Source organism: Mchenga conophoros, linkage group LG6, assembly GCF_057382185.1.
Source record: "Mchenga conophoros isolate Kocher_MC1m ecotype Shallow Benthic linkage group LG6, M_conophoros_male_GT1.1, whole genome shotgun sequence".
Classification (NCBI taxonomy): domain Eukaryota; kingdom Metazoa; phylum Chordata; class Actinopteri; order Cichliformes; family Cichlidae; genus Mchenga; species Mchenga conophoros.
The window spans coordinates 32,485,353-32,503,441 of NC_140531.1; the positions used below are offsets into that span (position 1 = coordinate 32,485,353).

The 18,089-nt window shown below is 39.4% G+C and overlaps 1 protein-coding gene across 2 annotated transcripts in view; it reads right to left on the reverse strand.

Annotated features, from left to right (window-relative positions):
* adcy9a (adenylate cyclase 9a) overlaps window positions 1-18,089 on the reverse strand; it is a 51,843-nt gene that overhangs the window by 13,100 nt on the left and 20,654 nt on the right. For both annotated transcript variants that reach the window (XM_085277475.1, XM_085277474.1), the window contains exons 3-8: window positions 11,485-11,684; window positions 8,701-8,808; window positions 8,259-8,497; window positions 7,699-7,801; window positions 6,410-6,618; window positions 5,297-5,456 (exon numbers count right to left, since the gene is read on the reverse strand). In XM_085277475.1, the coding sequence (XP_085133601.1) occupies window positions 5,297-5,456; window positions 6,410-6,618; window positions 7,699-7,801; window positions 8,259-8,497; window positions 8,701-8,808; window positions 11,485-11,684 (1,019 nt within the window). The remainder of the gene's footprint in view (window positions 1-5,296; window positions 5,457-6,409; window positions 6,619-7,698; window positions 7,802-8,258; window positions 8,498-8,700; window positions 8,809-11,484; window positions 11,685-18,089) is intronic.

The following is an 18,089-nucleotide window of genomic DNA, read 5'->3' on the forward strand; positions in this document are numbered from 1 at the left end:
AGGCCATCTTATTTTGGATTTCAAAGTAAAAGCCCTGTGAATCTTCATTTTTGAACTACTCTTTCAATGACTTAATAATGCTCTTAAAAGCAAAAGTCGTATTTCCAAATACTATTTGAACTTTATATCAACACTTTCCAACCACAGTCTTTTTACAGTGATACCATATCAATATCAAGTCAGTCTGATTTTGATTTTCATAGTAATGGCCCTTTGAAATTGTCCATAATTGACTTAATCTTCTAACGATTCAAAATGCTCTAAAATGAAAAATTCTTGTTTCCACAGGGTAATTCCACCTTAGATCAACAGTATACAGCCCCACAGTGATACCATATCAATATCAAGTCATTCTGATTATGCCTTCCAAAATAAATGCCCTTTCAAATTGAGCATATACGGCCTACTTTTTTAACGATTTCAAAATGTTCTTAAAAAGAATTTTGCTGTTTCCACAGGATAATTTCACTTTAGGTCAACAGTATACAACCTCACGATGTTACCATATCAATATCAAGTCATTCTGATTATGCCTTCCAAAATAAAAGACTTTTCAAATTGCCAAGATACGACCTACTCTTTTAAAGATTTCAAAATGCTCTAAAAGTGAAAACTGCTGTTTCCACAGGATAATTTCACTTTAGGTCAACAGTATACAACCTGACGATGTTACCACATCAATATCAAGTCATTCTGATTTTGCTTTCAAAAATAAAAACATTTTCAAAATGCCCATATCTGAGTTGCTCCTGGAACAATTTCAAAATGCTCTAAAATGGAAAATTCCTGTTTCCACAGGGTAATTCCACCTTAGATCAACAGTATACAGCCCCACAGTGATACCATATTAATATCAAGTCATTCTGATTTTGCCTTCCAAAGTAAAAGCCTTTTCAAATTGTCCATAATTGACCTAACTTTCAGTGATTTCAAAATGCTCTAAAATGGAAATTTCCTGTTTCCACAGGATAATTCCACTCCAGATCAACAGTATACAGCCCCACAGTGATACCATATTAATATCAAGTCATTCTGATTATGCCTTCCAAAATAAAAGACTTTTCAAATTGCCAAGATACGACCTACTCTTTTAAAGATTTCAAAATGCTCTAAAAGTGAAATTTGCTGTTTCCACAGGATAATTCCACTTTAGGTCAACAGTATACAACCTGACGATGTTACCACATCAATATCAAGTCATTCTGATTTTGCTTTCAAAAATAAAAGCATTTTCAAACTGCCCATATCTGACTTGATCCTGGAACAATTTCAAAATGTTCTAAAATGGAAAATTCCTGTTTCCACAGGGTAATTCCACCTTAGATCAACAGTATACAGCCCCACAGTGATACCATATCAATATCAAGTCATTCTGATTATGCCTTCCAAAATAAATGCCCTTTCAAATTGAGCATATATACGACCTACTTTTTTAACGATTTCAAAATGTTCTTAAAAAGAATTTTGCTGTTTCCACAGGATAATTTCACTTTAGGTCAACAGTATACAACCTCACGATGTTACCATATCAATTTCAAGTAATTCTGATTATGCCTTCCAAAATAATGGCCTGTTGAAAATGCCCATAATTTACCTAACTTTCAGTGATTTCAGAATGCTCTAAAAAGGAAGATTTCAGTTTCCACAGGGTAATTCCACTTTAGATCAACAGTATACAACCTCACGATGTTACCATGTCAATTTCAAGTCAGTCTGATTTTGCTTTTCAAAATAAAAGCTTTTTCAATTTGCCCATATATCACTTACTCTTGGAGCAAATTCAAAATGCTCTAAGATGGAAAATTGCTGTTTCCACAGCATAATTCCACTTTAGATCAATAGTATCCAACCCCACAGTGATACCATATCAATATCAAATCAGTCTGATGTTGCCTTCCAAAATAAAAGACTTTTCAAATTGCCGATATACGACCTACTCTTTTAAAGAATTCAGAACGCTCTAAAAATGAAACTTGCTCTTTCCACAGGATGAATCCATGTTAGATCAAAAGTGTACATCCACACCATGGTACTACTTCAATTTCAAGTCATTCTGATTTTGCCTTCCAAAATAATGGCCTGTTGAAAATGCCAATAACTTACCTAACATTCAGTGATTTCGGAATGCTCTAAAAAGGAAATTTTCTGTTTCCACAGAATAATTTCACTTTAAATCAACAGTATACAACCCCACAGAGATACGATGTTAAGATCAAGTCACTCTGATTTTGCCTTCCAAAATAAAAGTATTTTCAAATTGCCCGTAGACGACCTACTCGTTTAACGATTTCAAAATGCTCTTAAATTGAAAGATGCTGTTTCCACAGGATAATTCCACTTTAGATCAACAGTATCCAACCCGACAGTAAAACCATGTAAATTTCATGTTGGTCTGATTTCGCCTTTCAAATTAATGGCCCGTCGAATTTGTCCATATGTGATATACTCTTTCAATTATTTCAGAATGTTTTAAAAATGAAAATTGCTGTTTCAACACATATTGGGTTTTCATTTTGAAAAGCAAAATCAGACTCAATTGATTATGACAGAATTGAATCATAAAGATGATGTAAAAGGAAGCTGAAATTGCCACTAGGTTGTAATTGATAGTACGTTTATATTTTAAGTCTGTGGAAAGATGTCATGGTTGGTTTGCAAGCTGTTTTGTAATTTCTTTATTTAGAATGACATCTTTCCACAGACTTAAAATATAAACGTACTATCAATTACAACCTAGTGGCAATTTCAGCTTCCTTTTACATCATCTTTATGATTCAATTCTGTCATAATCAATTGAGTCTGATTTTGCTTTTCAAAATGAAAACCCAATATGTGTTGAAACAGCAATTTTCATTTTTAAAACATTCTGAAATAATTGAAAGAGTATATCACATATGGACAAATTCGACGGGCCATTAATTTGAAAGGCGAAATCAGACCAACATGAAATTTACATGGTTTTACTGTCGGGTTGGATACTGTTGATCTAAAGTGGAATTACCCTGTGGAAACAGGAATGTGCCATTTTAGAGCATTTTGAAATTGTTCCAGGAGCAACTCAGATATGGGCAGTTTGAAAATGCTTTTGTTTTTTAAAGCAATATCAGAATGTTTTGATATTGATATGGTAACATCGTGAGGTTGTATACTGTTGATCTGGAGTGGAATTACCCTGTGGAAACAGGAAATTTCCATTTTAGAGCATTTTGAAATCACTGAAAGTTAGGTCAATTGTGGACAATTTGAAAAGGCTTTTACTTTGGAAGGCAAAATCAGAATGACTTGACATTGATATGGTATCACTGTGGGGCTGTATACTGTTGATCTAAAGTGGAATTACCCTGTGGAAACAGGAAATTTCCATTTTAGAGCATTTTGAATCGTTAGAAGATTAAGTCAATTATGGACAATTTCAAAGGGCCATTACTATGAAAGGCAAAATCAGACTGACTTGATATTGATATGGTATCACTGTAAAAAGACTGTGGTTGGAAAGTGTTGATATAAAGTTCAAATAGTATTTGGAAATACGACTTTTGCTTTTAAGAGCATTATTAAGTCATTGAAAGAGTAGTTCAAAAATGAAGATTCACAGGGCTTTTACTTTGAAATCCAAAATAAGATGGCCTTGATAGTGACAGGGCACAATTAGGGTACAAGGCTGTGTCATATAGATCTAACATTAGAGTTTGTAAAAAAAAAAAAGCCTAAATTATATGTTATTATGTTCTTAACATATCTGTTAATTCACTCGAAGTTGGCTTTTATTTTGAAATCCGGTTTCCACATCCATTCCCGTAATACTTTGAATACACAGGGAACGTAAAACAAACTGGAGGCTGGCTTGACTGCAAGTCTCGAATTGGAGGCTGGCTTGACACAAGTGCCATCCGTCGGCTCTTTGTTACTTCGGAAACATGGCTCGAACAATTTCTCTTCAACGACATAATCCGATAACAACCGATCTCTTTACCCGTCGGCTTCCCGTGGCTGTCATGCGACCGGCTATTGCAGTTAATAATACAACAGCTTCTTGACATTTTTGTGTTTCTTTTTATCGCTGTATAACTGATTTTAATTGAAAGCCTGCGTGAGCTAGTACCGCTTGCCACGAGTTCCCAGAATCCTTTGCGGTTCTACCCGTGAATGACGTCACATTTTCAATCTCTATATAATATGCATGTTAAATTTTATATTTGGGGTAAAATATCAAGTCTTTTCAAGTAAACCGGTTCAAGTCCAATTCAAGTCCCAGGTCATTGGTGTAAAAGTCCAAGTCAAGCCACAAGTCTTAGAACATTTTTTCAAGTCAAGTCTAAAGTCATAAAATTAATGACTCGAGTCTGACTCGAGTCCAAGTCATGTGACTCGAGTCCACACCTCTGCTGTTAACGATTACATTGACAAGATAAGATCTTTTCCCAGCTCATCACTACACATGTCCTCCCCTCTCCCTGTCATGCCCTTCCACCCCACCCTAACACCCCACAACCCTCACTCAGCACTGTTATTGGGCCTTAACATCTTCAAAGGCATTAAAGTCCAGAAAACTGCATGTCTAATTAGCAACTCTCCCTGAGACTGTCGCTTTGATCTGCGAGCCCTGAAGTGATGGCGAGAGCTGAGGCGAGAGAGTGAGCAGGGTGGGAGAGAAATGGATAAAGACATCAGGTGTTGGAAAAACAAGATATGAAACCAATGCACATCTTGCAAGCAGCCATTGGCTCCAACATGAAATACGAGACTCGTACGTATACAGAGCTGGAAATGCACTTGACTTAAAACACCGCAAAACAAGCGCAACTCAATCTTCACACATGCAGGACTCAAAGAAGAAAAGTCGACATTTCTGGTGCCAAAATCCATGCGTGTTCATTCTAGTGGTCCTATAACGGGTTAACACCAGCTAATGAGCTGTTTTAGACCATGATGAGTTTCAAATCAGCTTAGAGATAACAGTCAGAGTAAACCATTACAGCTACAAAGGATACTTCCAAAAGCAGGGACAACAGAGGCACAGTAGTTGCAGTTAAATCAGCAGCAATACAAGTACTATTAGTCCCAGCATGGCATCTTTAGTAGTAGTCCTGGCAGCAGCGTCAACTGCAATCTCTCTGAATGATACCAAGAAGCAGCAACTATGACGGTGCAAGTTTAGTAGGGTTACATTTTTACTTTAAACTTCTCCTTGAGATACTTTCAGATGAGAAATGTGTGAAATATTTTGAGGCTGTGAACCAAAAGATATTTGGGATGTTTAAGAAGTTTTGTTCAAGAGTTTAATTTTAGTGTTTACCTGAGGTTCCGGCTGGACGCCTGAAGTGAGGTGGGACAAGACAGAGATGGCAGGGAGAGAGACCAACACGGCGCCGATCACGTGACGAGAGACCCAGCCAGAAACTACCAGGAGGAGGGAGTGAGTACAGCTCATCACCTCCTCCAAGTAGAAGGCCATGCTGCACGAGAGGAGTGGAGAAGAGAAGGGGGAATCATTTATTGTCTTAATGAAAATCAGAATGAACAAAAACTTTAACCCATAACTGAAAAATATCAAAGTTAGACAGAAAATAAAGTAGAGAAAAACACGCCGCCTCTTCTCCTCCAACTTCCTCAATCCTTGCTCAGTCTGGGAAAAAACTGCAGCAGATTCTCATTACCCTTAATTATGATACATTATTAAAACAATAACACTGTCCAAGTCACAGCAAGAAGATGAAGATTTATTGCCCATTTAGGCAAGACAATAAGTGAAAATTAATTAATCTTTAAATACTCTCCATGCACAGTCATTAAAGTAAGTACCACAAGAAAACACATCCCGAGCACTACTCAGAGTATTGGAAAATCCAAGGATAAGTTGTTTTTTTTTTCTCTTTTAGCCTGGTATGAGTTTGTCATTGTGCCGGTTTCTAAGCCAGTAATTGACTGGGGAAATTTATCCGTGGTGTGGAAGCCAAATAAAACATAAAACAGTGTAAAACAATTCATGCTATTCTCAGTGGAAAGTCACAGTCCTGCATGTTGGTCTATCAGTAGTTTCAGTTCCGTGGCACTGAAGCCCAAGAGATACAGATTTTTATTCGACTGTGACAGCACTCGACTTGAAAACAAACAATTGCGTATTCTTACGCCCAGCTGGAACCGCACCGAGAGCAACGGTATAAATAACACTTGAGCGATTTCGCTATCCCGCCAGGAAAAATATAATCTGGGGAAAACACTGAGGCCTTGTCATTGTTTTGTAAAAAGGTCAAATGTTGAGACAATGAATGTGTTACGTTATAAAATATGTTATACAAATGTTTTTATTGGCATATCGGTCAAAACATTTTTGATATACAACATGTGTGCACACTCACTAACACCCACAAACACTCTCCATCTGCATCAGCTGCCTAAACATCCTCACCGTATGGAGAGCACCAAGGAGGCCAGCTCAAACAGACCAGCCAGGGGAGCCAAGGCCAGGGCAGCGGTAGCCAGAGTGGATGAGCTCATGAGAGGTGGAAGAAAGCAGGCCAGGGTGAGGGCCAGGAAGACAAAACAGCTGAGGAGGACATCCAATAAGGAGCTGAAGGTAGTGCTTGCAAACGTCTGCACCGGAACCATGTTTCTGACCTAAATGGGAAGAGTAATTGCAATTGCTCATTTTTACAGAAACTACACCCACACCTTGCAATGCACACATAAATGTATGGATGTTTTACAATCAGGTCTAAAATGTGTAAATCTAAATGCAAAACAAAGTACAGACACAATGAAACCTCCAAAATATTTATTTTACCTTTTTTTAGCAGTTGTATCCAGATCTGCGTTGTTTTTACGTGGTTTCCTAATCTGATTTAACTTAAAAAAAATGTTACTGCCTTCTGTAAACTGCCAGATTATTTTTAAATTAATCACACTTCTTCAGTGGGTGTTAAAACCCCCCAACTAAATCCTATTTTCATCCTTAAAGGGGGGGTGCAAAACGACAGTAAAAGCGACAAATAGAAGCTTTTTTAGAAATGCAAAAATCCCCTGAATTCTTCCAATCGTTTAACAATTCTTTCTAGACACGAATGCACAAACTAAAACTTGTGCTGCTTTAGCAAATAATAAATATTATATAAATGTTTACATACTGAATATATTTTCACAGCTAAACCCAAAAGTCATAGTCATGTGCAAACTCTTATGATCACATACTGTAGACATTTTGCGTGAAGTGATCCTAGTGTTGTGGGGTTTTTGTTTTTTTGTAGTAACACTGGTTTAACACCAGGTGGCTACAAGACTTTGAGGTCAATGCAGGCCAACTGGAACTGGTCCTGTGTGTGTGTGCCTGTGTGAGAGAGCATGTGGTATAAAATTTCGGAAACAAGAGGGGTACAAGGAAAAACTTACAACAACTCCACCCCATCGGTCAAAGAGACAAGCACGCAGTGACACAGAGAGAATCAAACGCTCTGCCTCAGATTCAAAAGATGCATTAGGACACTACTGTTTGTCATTCGTCTCCTTATTGCCTTCTGCTTTTTAACAGTTCAGGTTTTTGGGTGGTTCTTTTTTTCTTATCCACGTAGGAAGCCCTCTCTTCTGCTGAGTGCTATTTTTAGTTAAGCCTCACGTTAATCAGCGAAGAGTGTTAAAATCACAATCGCTGGTAGGATCATCAAACAGTTGAGTAGAAAAATGTGTTTGTGTACTTGTGTGTACCTCTTCCTTGTAGCTGCTCCGATAGGCTTTTTCCAGAGGGCTCTTTAGAAAGTTAAGACTGATCTTATTGATGGGTGGTTTGAAAAAGTAATCCTTCATTAGACTGGAGAGCAGAGTAAGGAAAAAAAATACGACAAAAGGTCAGAAAAAGTCAAATGGTTCACTTATTATTTTATTGTGCGAAAAAAATGCAACAACTGTAACAACTCATCTGGTGATTCAGGACAAAACAAACAAACTGTAAGTCTGAAACAACTGCTCCGACATTAGCATTAAACCCTTGAGTCCTCAAGTAATAAACCTTTGTACTGAGGGCTCGCCTCGCCAGATCACAGAGATAAACGCATAAACTCCACACACAGAGTTCTCAGGATGTGTGTGGAGTTTATGCGTTTATCTCTGTGATCTGGCGAGGCGAGCCCTCAGTACAAAGGTTTATTTTTAATAAACCTTTAGAAAATTATGAAAACATGGCATCATATTCAATGCCAAAGTGATATGGGTGCATAATTAGTCACCCTTATCAGATCATAAATTCCACCTTTAACCACTTTGCTCACCTGTCCTCCCCTATAACATCCACGAAATGGGCGTCGCTCTTCTGTCTGTAGTTCTTGGCACGCAACTGTATCAAGGCAGAGTGATCCATGCCTGTACCTGCTGCCCCCGTGCCCCCAGCCATGCCGAGACTGGTGCCAGTTCCCGTGTCACATAGAGAACTCTGACTGGCCCGCACTGGTTCCTCCAGCGGTGGACTCAGCAGGCCGTTGACTGCCCTGGGGCTGTGACCTGGGATAAACTGTGATGAGTAGATGAGATAAAGGCGATGACAAAGACAGAGGGACCAGAGTCAGAGGAGAGACGACGGAGGTGAAAAAGAAGAAAGGACACAAAAAGCGATAAGCACGGGGCATGACTGTCAAGTAGCTTTAGAGACAAATGCTTAATCGAGTGCTTGACAAGTGCACCGATGCTGTCGTTGCTCGTGTGTGCGTGTTGTACCTTGGCACTGCTAGTCTTGTGCTCTTCCTGGCAGCCATTCAGCACAGCCACATCATCACCCTGCTCTGCCACTGAAGACAGGACCGTGTTATGAAACACACAGGGAGGCTGGAGAGAGAAAAAGACAGCAGGGGGAGATTTTGACAAATTAAACATATCATACAGAAGCGGCTTGTGCAATAACAGCATCAGATTATATATGATGGAGCTGTGCGCACTGGTATGTTTGAAGTTTAAGTAAAAGTGAAATGATGAGCTGGAGTGTTTCAGTTTTATAATAAATCCCCCTAATAATTAAGACTTAGCAATGAATACGAGACAAAATAACTCTGTGTGAGTCACACAATGGTAAATGGCCTGTATTTGTATAGCGCTTTACTAGTCCCTAAGGACCCCAAAGCGCTTTACACATCCAGTCATCCACCCATTCACACACTGGTGATGGCAAGCTACATTGTAGCCACAGCCACCCTGGGGCGCACTGACAGAGGCGAGGCTGCTGGACACTGGCACCACCGGGCCCTCTGACCACCACCAGTAGGCAACGGGTGAAGTGTCTTGCCCAAGGACACAACGACCGAGACTGTCCAAGCCGGGGCTCGAACCAGCAACCTTCCGATTACAAGGCAAACTCCCAACTCTTGAGCCACGATCGCCCCTGTTCAAAATGAGCTTCCCTTCATCACTGACTGGTTCAATAATGCACCAAAAGTACAGGGTCGGCCATTTATATGGATACATCGTAATAACATGGGAATGGTTGGTGATATTAAAGTCCTGTTTGTGGCACATTAGTATATGTGAGGGGGAAACTCCTCGAGATGGGTGGTGACCATGGTGGCCATTTAGAAGTCGGCCATCTTAGATACAACTTTTATTTTTTCAATAGGAAGAGGTCATGTGACACATCACACTTACTGGTAATGTCACAAGAAAAACAATGGTGTGCTTGGTTTCAACGTAACTTTATTCTTTCCTGAGTTATTTACAAGTTTCTCTTTGTTCACAGCCATTGACATGTCGAAGAGGTTAACACGTGAGGAGCGGACCGAAATTGTGTTGATATCTGGTGAACGCAGTAACCAGGTCATTGCAGCAGATTTCAATGCAAGACACCCTACGAGACCATCCATCTCCCATGCTACAGTTAGCAAACTGCTTGCTAAGTTTCGTGAAACTGGTTCAGTGTTGGATTTGCCAAAATGTGGATGCAAGAAAACTGTCACTAATGAAGAAACATCAGTGGCTGTCCTAGCTTCATTCAGCAAGAGCCCACAGCATAGCACTCGCCGCATCCCATATGGAAAAGAAATAGTAAAAACTTACATGATTTACTCATGAAAGTGGCCACTTTCTCATTACTTTCATATATTGTTTTAGTAAGTATCCAAACCATACAAGTTTCATTTATATAATTTTTCAAGGGATCTTATATCTGTTTTCACTCTTGTATGCTTTCCATACAAGTTTCACACAAGACAGATGCAAACTTTATAAGATTTATATATATCTTTTCCATATGGGATGTCACTGGAGAGTATGGATGTCACTGGAGAGTATGGATGTCACTGGAGAGTGGCATTAGTCGAACATCCCTTCTGCCAATATTAGCTACTCACAAATGGCACCCTTACAAACTCCAGCTACTGCAGCATCTCAACGAGGATGACCCAGATCGGCGCACAGAATTTGCAGAATGGGCAAAACAAAAATTGGAGCAGGACCCTCAGTTCATGCAGAAGATTTTGTTCAGTGATGAGGCAAACTTTTATGTGAATGGTGAAGTTAACAAACAAAACCACCGCTATTGGTCTGACACTAACCCACATTGGATGGATCCCTCCAAGACTGTTGGAGCAACAAAAGTGATGGTTTGGTGTGGTATATGGGGTACAACAATAGTGGGTCCATTCTTCATCAATGGAAACCTCAAGGCCACTGGATATTTGAAATTGCTACATGATGATGTGTTTCCCTCTTTATGTACTGAAGCTGGCACGTTCCCTGAGCTTTTCCAGCAAGATGGTGCACCACCACATTATGGGTGCCAGGTCCGAACATTCCTAGATGAACAGTTTCCTGGAAAGTGGATTGGTCGTCGTGGGCCAGTTGAAAAGCCCCCAAGGTCTCCCGATCTGACCCCCTTAGACTTTTATCTTTGTTGCTATCAGTGTGTGAAGAGTGGGAGAAGAGGGTTGCATTGACAATCCAAGACAATGGGCAGCACATTGAACACATTTTATGAGTGGTCAGAAACTTGTAAATAACTCATGAAAGAATAAAGTTACGTTGAAACCAAGCACACCATTGTTTTTCTTGTGACATTACCAATAAGTTTGATGTGTCACATGACCCTCTTCCTATTGAAAAAACAAAAGTTGTATCCAAGATGGCCGACTTCTAAATGGCCACCATGGTCACCACCCATCTTGAGGAGTTTGCCCCTCACATATACTAATGTGCCACAAACAGGACTTTAATATCACCAACCATGCCCATATTATTACGGTGTATCCATATAAATGGCCCAGCCTGTACTTCAGTTTTGTATGTTACTATAGACAAGTGGTTCTGACTGCTGGGGCACAGAGCTGGAAAAAAAAGGATTTGACCAAGGGAATCCTTTTTATTGTTAATGCCTGATTAAAACAATGCAGAGTGAGAAGTATTCTCCATTTCTTGATATGACAAGTATAAGAGCCACTGCTTTAAGTGAGGCATTCATCAGAAGGACAACAAGCATCAATGCCAGTTTGAGTTCCTCATATGTGGTTGTCCTCTTACCCCAATCCGGTCAGGTGGTTGGTGTGGCAGCAGAGGCTCAGCGGCTTTCGCCCCTCCAGGGATGAGGTCTGGTGTGTGGGTCGGAGGACAGGAGGAGCGGCTGACTCCTTCAAAATCCTCGCCTGGCAGTGCCATCTGAGAACAGCCACACTGCACATCATGATCCGGCTTCCTCCCTGATATCAGGTAGGTTTTCAGTTCTAACAAGAGAACAAAAAGCAATGCAGTTTAGAGGAGAGTAGCATAACTTTCACTTTACTGGTTGAGTGAGATTAAAAAGAAGTGAATTGCAGAGCACAACCGATGATAATTTCTTCAAAGCGGTGTCACTTAACACAATCCTAACAGCAGTGGCTTGCAATTGCTAAATTATTACTCGAGAATTTGTAAAGACCAGTCATCATGTGCCTCTGAATTCCCAAAGAAAGCAAATTTTCTTACTTACATATAAAAAATCAACTAAAATGGTGTAGTAACTTTTAAATTAGGGTCTATTTCCCTGAGAGGCACCACTGCACATGTTGCTGATAAAAAAGGACTGGATTATGTTGAAAATATGGACTCTGGGCAAATTTCTTTCGCCATTATGAACAAACAGATGGTCATGTTCAGGAATATGAATATGAACTGCTGACATAAGTCATTTTTATGGTGGTATGTACTGAGATGATCCACCTGGGTTTTAAATGTTAACCACTGTTAGATGTAACCAAAAATCTGATGATTCAGGCAGGTCTGTAACTGATTTGTCAATAAACTAATTTAATAATGAAAGGGCAGAAAAAAAGTCATTTGTAGCTGTTTTAGGTGTGTGGGTACAACAAGGAAGCGCTAAGGACACACCCTCCATTCCCCGATCAGCACAACGCTGACCGTTAGCCATTAATGGCATTTGAGGAGGAAATTTTATACTTGTAAAAATCATGGCTAGGTGTAGACACACACTCTTCAAGCACACATGATCCATGCTTAGTGGATTTACACAAATGCTGACAAGCCAACGGTAATGCAATATTGGGTGTTTCACAAACTGTGTTTGCATATCAGCCCACGGCTCAGGCCTATTCACCTCGCTGAAGAGCCAACAAGGAAATATACAAACAGTGGATTAGAGAGATGGCCCATAGCCAGCTACTATCAGCATGTCCAAACATACAGTAACCTGGCTAACTGGCCTCATTGTTCAAACAGCTAAAGACGCTAACCATATTAGCAAGGGGGGGTGACTGGAAGAGCATCTAAAGGGTTACAGTGACATGGTCTATAACAGGTCGTGTGCTCTCTACTGTAAACTGACTGATGAAGTTACTATCATTAAAATGTGAACTATTTACTAGTAAAATTGAACTTGATGGCCTGCAAAAAGATATGTTTTCAATAAACTATCATTTATTCTACATAAGTGCTATTCCAGGTATGCAAGATAAGAGCTCTTAGGACAAATACACATTATTATCAGCGCATGCCTAGCTCAGCTATGTATGAGACCTTTTCAGGGGTTCTGTGGTCCCTGCAGCTTCATGCATGTGCTATGTGCAAACACTTGCTTGCATGCTTCATACACATGTAGTAAAGATTTAATGTTTCCAAAAATCATTTCAGGTGAAGACTGAACTGGATACATCACAGTAATGAAGTAATGAATCCCTGTCATAAAAATAGATGTTAGATTTTTTTCTGTTTTGTTCTTGAAAAAACAAAACAAACAAAACTGAGGTATGAACTGTAATTCTGGCCTAAGAATTGAGCTACGAACCAAGCTGTGGATCTGGAGAATCTGTACAGCCCTAAGAAATCACATTTCTGACAGATACTCTATTGTACAGTCAATTACTCTACTTGGGAGGAACGAAAGCATAATTCAAGAGTTCTGAAATAAAGATCTGAGTGCTCGTTCTATGAAATTCCTCGTGATCTGTCTGCATGCCAATGTACTGTTTTCATTTAACTGAAAAAAGAGGAAGATATGTAACCATGTGTCAGTCTGATATGTGTGACTGATGAGCATCCAGTTTATATGTGAAAGCTCGTGCGTCAGTCTGATGCTGAGTGGGAGTGTTTGTAAGTTGGTCTGTGTGCTACAGAAGATTATCACACACACACACACACACACACACACACACACACACACACACACACACACACACACACCCCTTTCAGTCCTCCTGCAGGGAGTTAACTCAACTCTCTCCAGTTTTTGTACTTTTATTAAATTAGTCTAATGGAGCGAAATGTGGATATGAAATTTTTACGTTCCTCTAAAAAGTCCAAGGGATGGTGTAAAGTAAAGCTAAATTATTCAAGTTTTTTATTTATAAATAATTAAAATGAAAGAGACGGACAAGCTGATAGCCAGTACTCTTAAAAAAACGAAACCCAGAAGTTGGCCAGCAAACAAAAGCCGCACACACACAGTTCACAAGCTGCACAAACTCTCTGGTACTAGAGCTCGCCTTTCTCTGGCCTTAAGTACTCTGGCCTAATTTCTGAGTAGAGTCAGCTGCACAAAAGCGTGGCACCTAAGGTGGGAGAGACGGTGGACACACCCACGCAGAGTCAAAATCACAGCAGGCCCAGCTGGGGCCGTAACAGATACTGTATTGGTACAACTGACACTAATACCTAGGTATCAATTTCTTTTTCTAACCTGTTGCTTTCGATAAAAGTCTAAGAAAACTTCCAACTGATAACGGTATTGGCTGAACTAATTTTATTATTAGATGTATAATAGCTTTATAGGGTTTTAATCCACTGTAAGATGCAAAAATTCTCTATTTAGAGATTCGAACCAACAGATGTGAGTTGCAGTTTCACCAAAACTTGTTATTAAGCTTCTTATCACCATAAAAATCATTCTGTTAAACTAATTTAATCATTCGAGTGTCCTGTGCTTTATTTTGGGCCCTTGAACCAGTCAGTGTCCTCACCCTGTGCTACTCAACTACAAGAATCGGTGTTACTTTATGTATGAATAATTTGTACAACAGTGACGTGGGACTTCAGCTACAGCAGATTATCAGGAAATATATCCAAGTAATTGTTTTAAATGGATCATTTAGACAACGAGCCTAAATCGGAACCAAATAATGGAAAAAATATTAAGAAACACAATGACTGATGGTTTCGTGGATTAAAATTAGAGCTGGGCGATATGAGATTTTTTCATATCACGATATGTTTTTTTCATTTCAGGCGATAACGATATCTATCACGATATAAGCCAAATAACTATATTTGTAAGATTTAAATGTGCCGTTGCTCACAAGTAAAATGTGAAATAATCAGCAGCTTGTTTTTATTTAAATATTTATTTCCCATAATAAGTTCAACAGGGTAGATGTACTTAAGGAACATGAGACTTTTTCAGATAGATAAAGGCAAATATTGCAAACTACACAAAAGGCAGCCGCTAAAGCGTCTAAGTTTCAAAATAGAACAAACGAAACAGACTAAATTGTCAATTCCACTTAGAAACAAAATATTAATTCTAAAAATAAATCTTAGTTTGTTTTACAGAAGAACAGACAAAACTGACTAACTTTTGTCAATATCCAATAAACTGAGAACTAAAAGGAAATTCTCAATCTCTCCTTGTTGTATAGCTGAGCTTTTCAAACAGTTTTAACAGTTACTTTAGTCTGACAAAAGCCGAATGACGAATTAGCGCTTCCAGTCAGAGACTGAGGCTACGTCCACACGTACACGGGTATTTTTGAAAACGGAGATTTTCCGTTTTCGTTTTAAAAAATAATCCCGTCCACACATAAAGGCAGAAATGAAGGAAAACGCTGCTATGAACATGCCAAAGCAGCAGGTGGCGCTAGATTCCTAACCGTGCAGAAATGTTGGCCAATCAGAAGTCTAGAAGCCTCGGTCTGAAAAAGTAAACAAAGCTGGGGCATAGAAGCAGAACAGAGTCGTGTGTGTGGACGGACAGTAACTGTGTGTATATGTAAGCATTTAAACACTGCAGAGAGTACAATTAACAGTAACAGTATTGTAGAAGTTAATTTCACCGAAACAATAACGTGGCGCACAGTGTGACGCATGCACCAGTTTATTGTATTTCCAGACTTGCTTTCGGCACAATTTACAGTGCACGCTACTCTGTTTTTTGTCAGACTTGAAATAGCCGAAATACCTTCACACTACGGAACTTCTATGGCTCTTCCGTTCGACAATCTCTCCGGCGTTGGAACCATCATCTGTTTTCTCTTCGGTCACGCTCGGTTGATTTTTCTAGTCGGCACACTCATTTCCTCCATTAGGCGCTGGCTGCTTCCCAAACAAACACACGTGCGGCTTGGCACTTGTGCTGTACTTAACAAGTCACGCGACGTGACGCTGCGGCTGTGATTGGTTCGGCTCTGCGCTACTTAATTTGGATTGGCTGACTTTTTTTTTTTTTTTTTTTTAAGAGGACAAGAGCGGCGAGGTCTATCACGATAGCTTAATTTCTCTATCGAGTAAAAGTTATATCGCGATACATATCGTTATCGTTCTATCGCCCAGCTCTAATTAAAATTATGTGAATTAAATGCGTAACCTGACCTCAACTAAAGAAGATTTCTGACTGCAATACTAGAAAGCACTCTTTGCATCAGAACACCAAATGAGGGAATGCCTTTTGGAAACATATCATTCATCACCCTAGTGAGGTTTTAAAAGCCTGTGCCCAGAATCTATGTCAATGAGGCTAAAAGCTCTTCTGGAGGCAGTTGGCCCACAAGCTTAGTAGCACACTTTCATTTTTCATAGATGAGAAGCCAAGAAATTCCTTAAGATGCATCAGTCTGACACCAAGAAAACTCCAACTGTACTGAATTGGCAGAGAAACCAGTCAGTAAATCTGATTACATAACCGGTAAACAAGAGTGGTCTCGGTGGAAACTTTGAAAATTTGTGTTCCATCTGCATCTATAAGTAGGAGACATTTTCACTTGTATTAATAGGAACTGCACCAGTGTTAATAACTGGTTAAGTTAAAGAGTTTAGATAGACAAACATCTATTTTGTGAATTTCCCTCTTACTCCAACATGCCTTCTTCATAACAAAAATGCTGACATGCTACAGACAAAGATACGGACAACTCAAAAACAGGCACTAGCAAGCGGCACACAGATTGTAAAGATGGTGAAATCGACCTAGAGTATTTTGAAGGCCATTGAGCCTCACAATGCCTGGCATAATCCACATTCCTTTTCTTCTTCCATTTCAGATTTCAAACGTTGTCAACAGCGTGCTTGAAAGTCTAAAACAAACCTTGAGGGAGTTAAACGCTTGATATAACAGACAGTGAAAAGATGAAGTTTTCCAGCAGTAAAGTGCACAGCAGGTTGATAGTTGTGCGCATGGATTCAAAGGTATGAGTATCTACTGCTTTCTAAGGGCAGCACACTACTACGTGTCTGTCTATTGATCTTCTACAGGCTCTGTAAAGGCAGCACTCTGGGAGAAACTGACACCAGTACTCTAAGCCTCAATGCAGCTCAACGGGCTTTATTGATTTATTCAGACCAGCTGCCTGGAGCAGAAAGGGTTCAGCTGGGGACAGCTACACATACTACAACCACACATACAAAAACACCACAATGCTCATGCTGTAAACACTTAGCCATATACCTAGACATCTAACAGAGTTAAGAACCTGACCAACCTAAATTACGTGGCAGGATATCTTAAAGTTTCTTCCTCTTTAGTCTCCTTTCGCATATCATTTTTCCAGACTAAGCCATTGTCAATGATTTTCATAACAAACATTTCAAACTCTGTGCGTGCATTGCTGCAACAGAAAATTACATCTGTCCAGCAACCACCCCCGCCCCCCAACTCCCAAGAATGTTGTCTGTTCTTTGTCAATTAACATCAAACAACATTTGATGTATGTTACAAGACTCAAAAAAAATTTTTTTAAATTATAGAGCCAGATAAGATAAGACGTGCTGGCACTACATGTAGGATAAAACCCAGTTGTTGTTGTTTTCTGCACAAACTTCCAATTTATCGAAGCACGAACAAACGCACAGAGAAACGCGTGCACACATCAGAGATGCAACAACTCAGAGCTCGTCGTGATTACATCTTCCGTGATAGCCATGTGAAGCTGTGTTGCAATGTTTTCAGATCATTCAGGTAACAGAACTGGTAAATATATTGGGAATACATCAGAATATTCTAGTTTGTTTTCGCTTCATGTTCTAATTGCGATCAAATGTTCAGGCCTGTGGTTAAAAAAAGGACACAAACCGAACTGTGGGTTTCAATAATTATTACTTTATTATTATTCATCCTTTCGCAATCTGTCCATGCATCGTTTCATAATGTTTGTTTTTTTTATTTAATAGATCTGCATTAGATGACCTTAACACACGTTGAACCCACTTATTGAGGTTAAAGCCTGCTAAAGACTGCTAAATCATAAACTAACACACAAATAAATAAATCACAACACAGCAAATGAGATTTTACATTAGCAGCTCCGATGTTATCTCCTCCTGTATTAGCTGGACTAGCTTCTTTATGAATTCAATTATGTTTTGTAACAGTATAACGTGTCTCTTAAGCTCCTTGTGGCTTTTGTTTGGACCCTAAAATTATTTAAGAA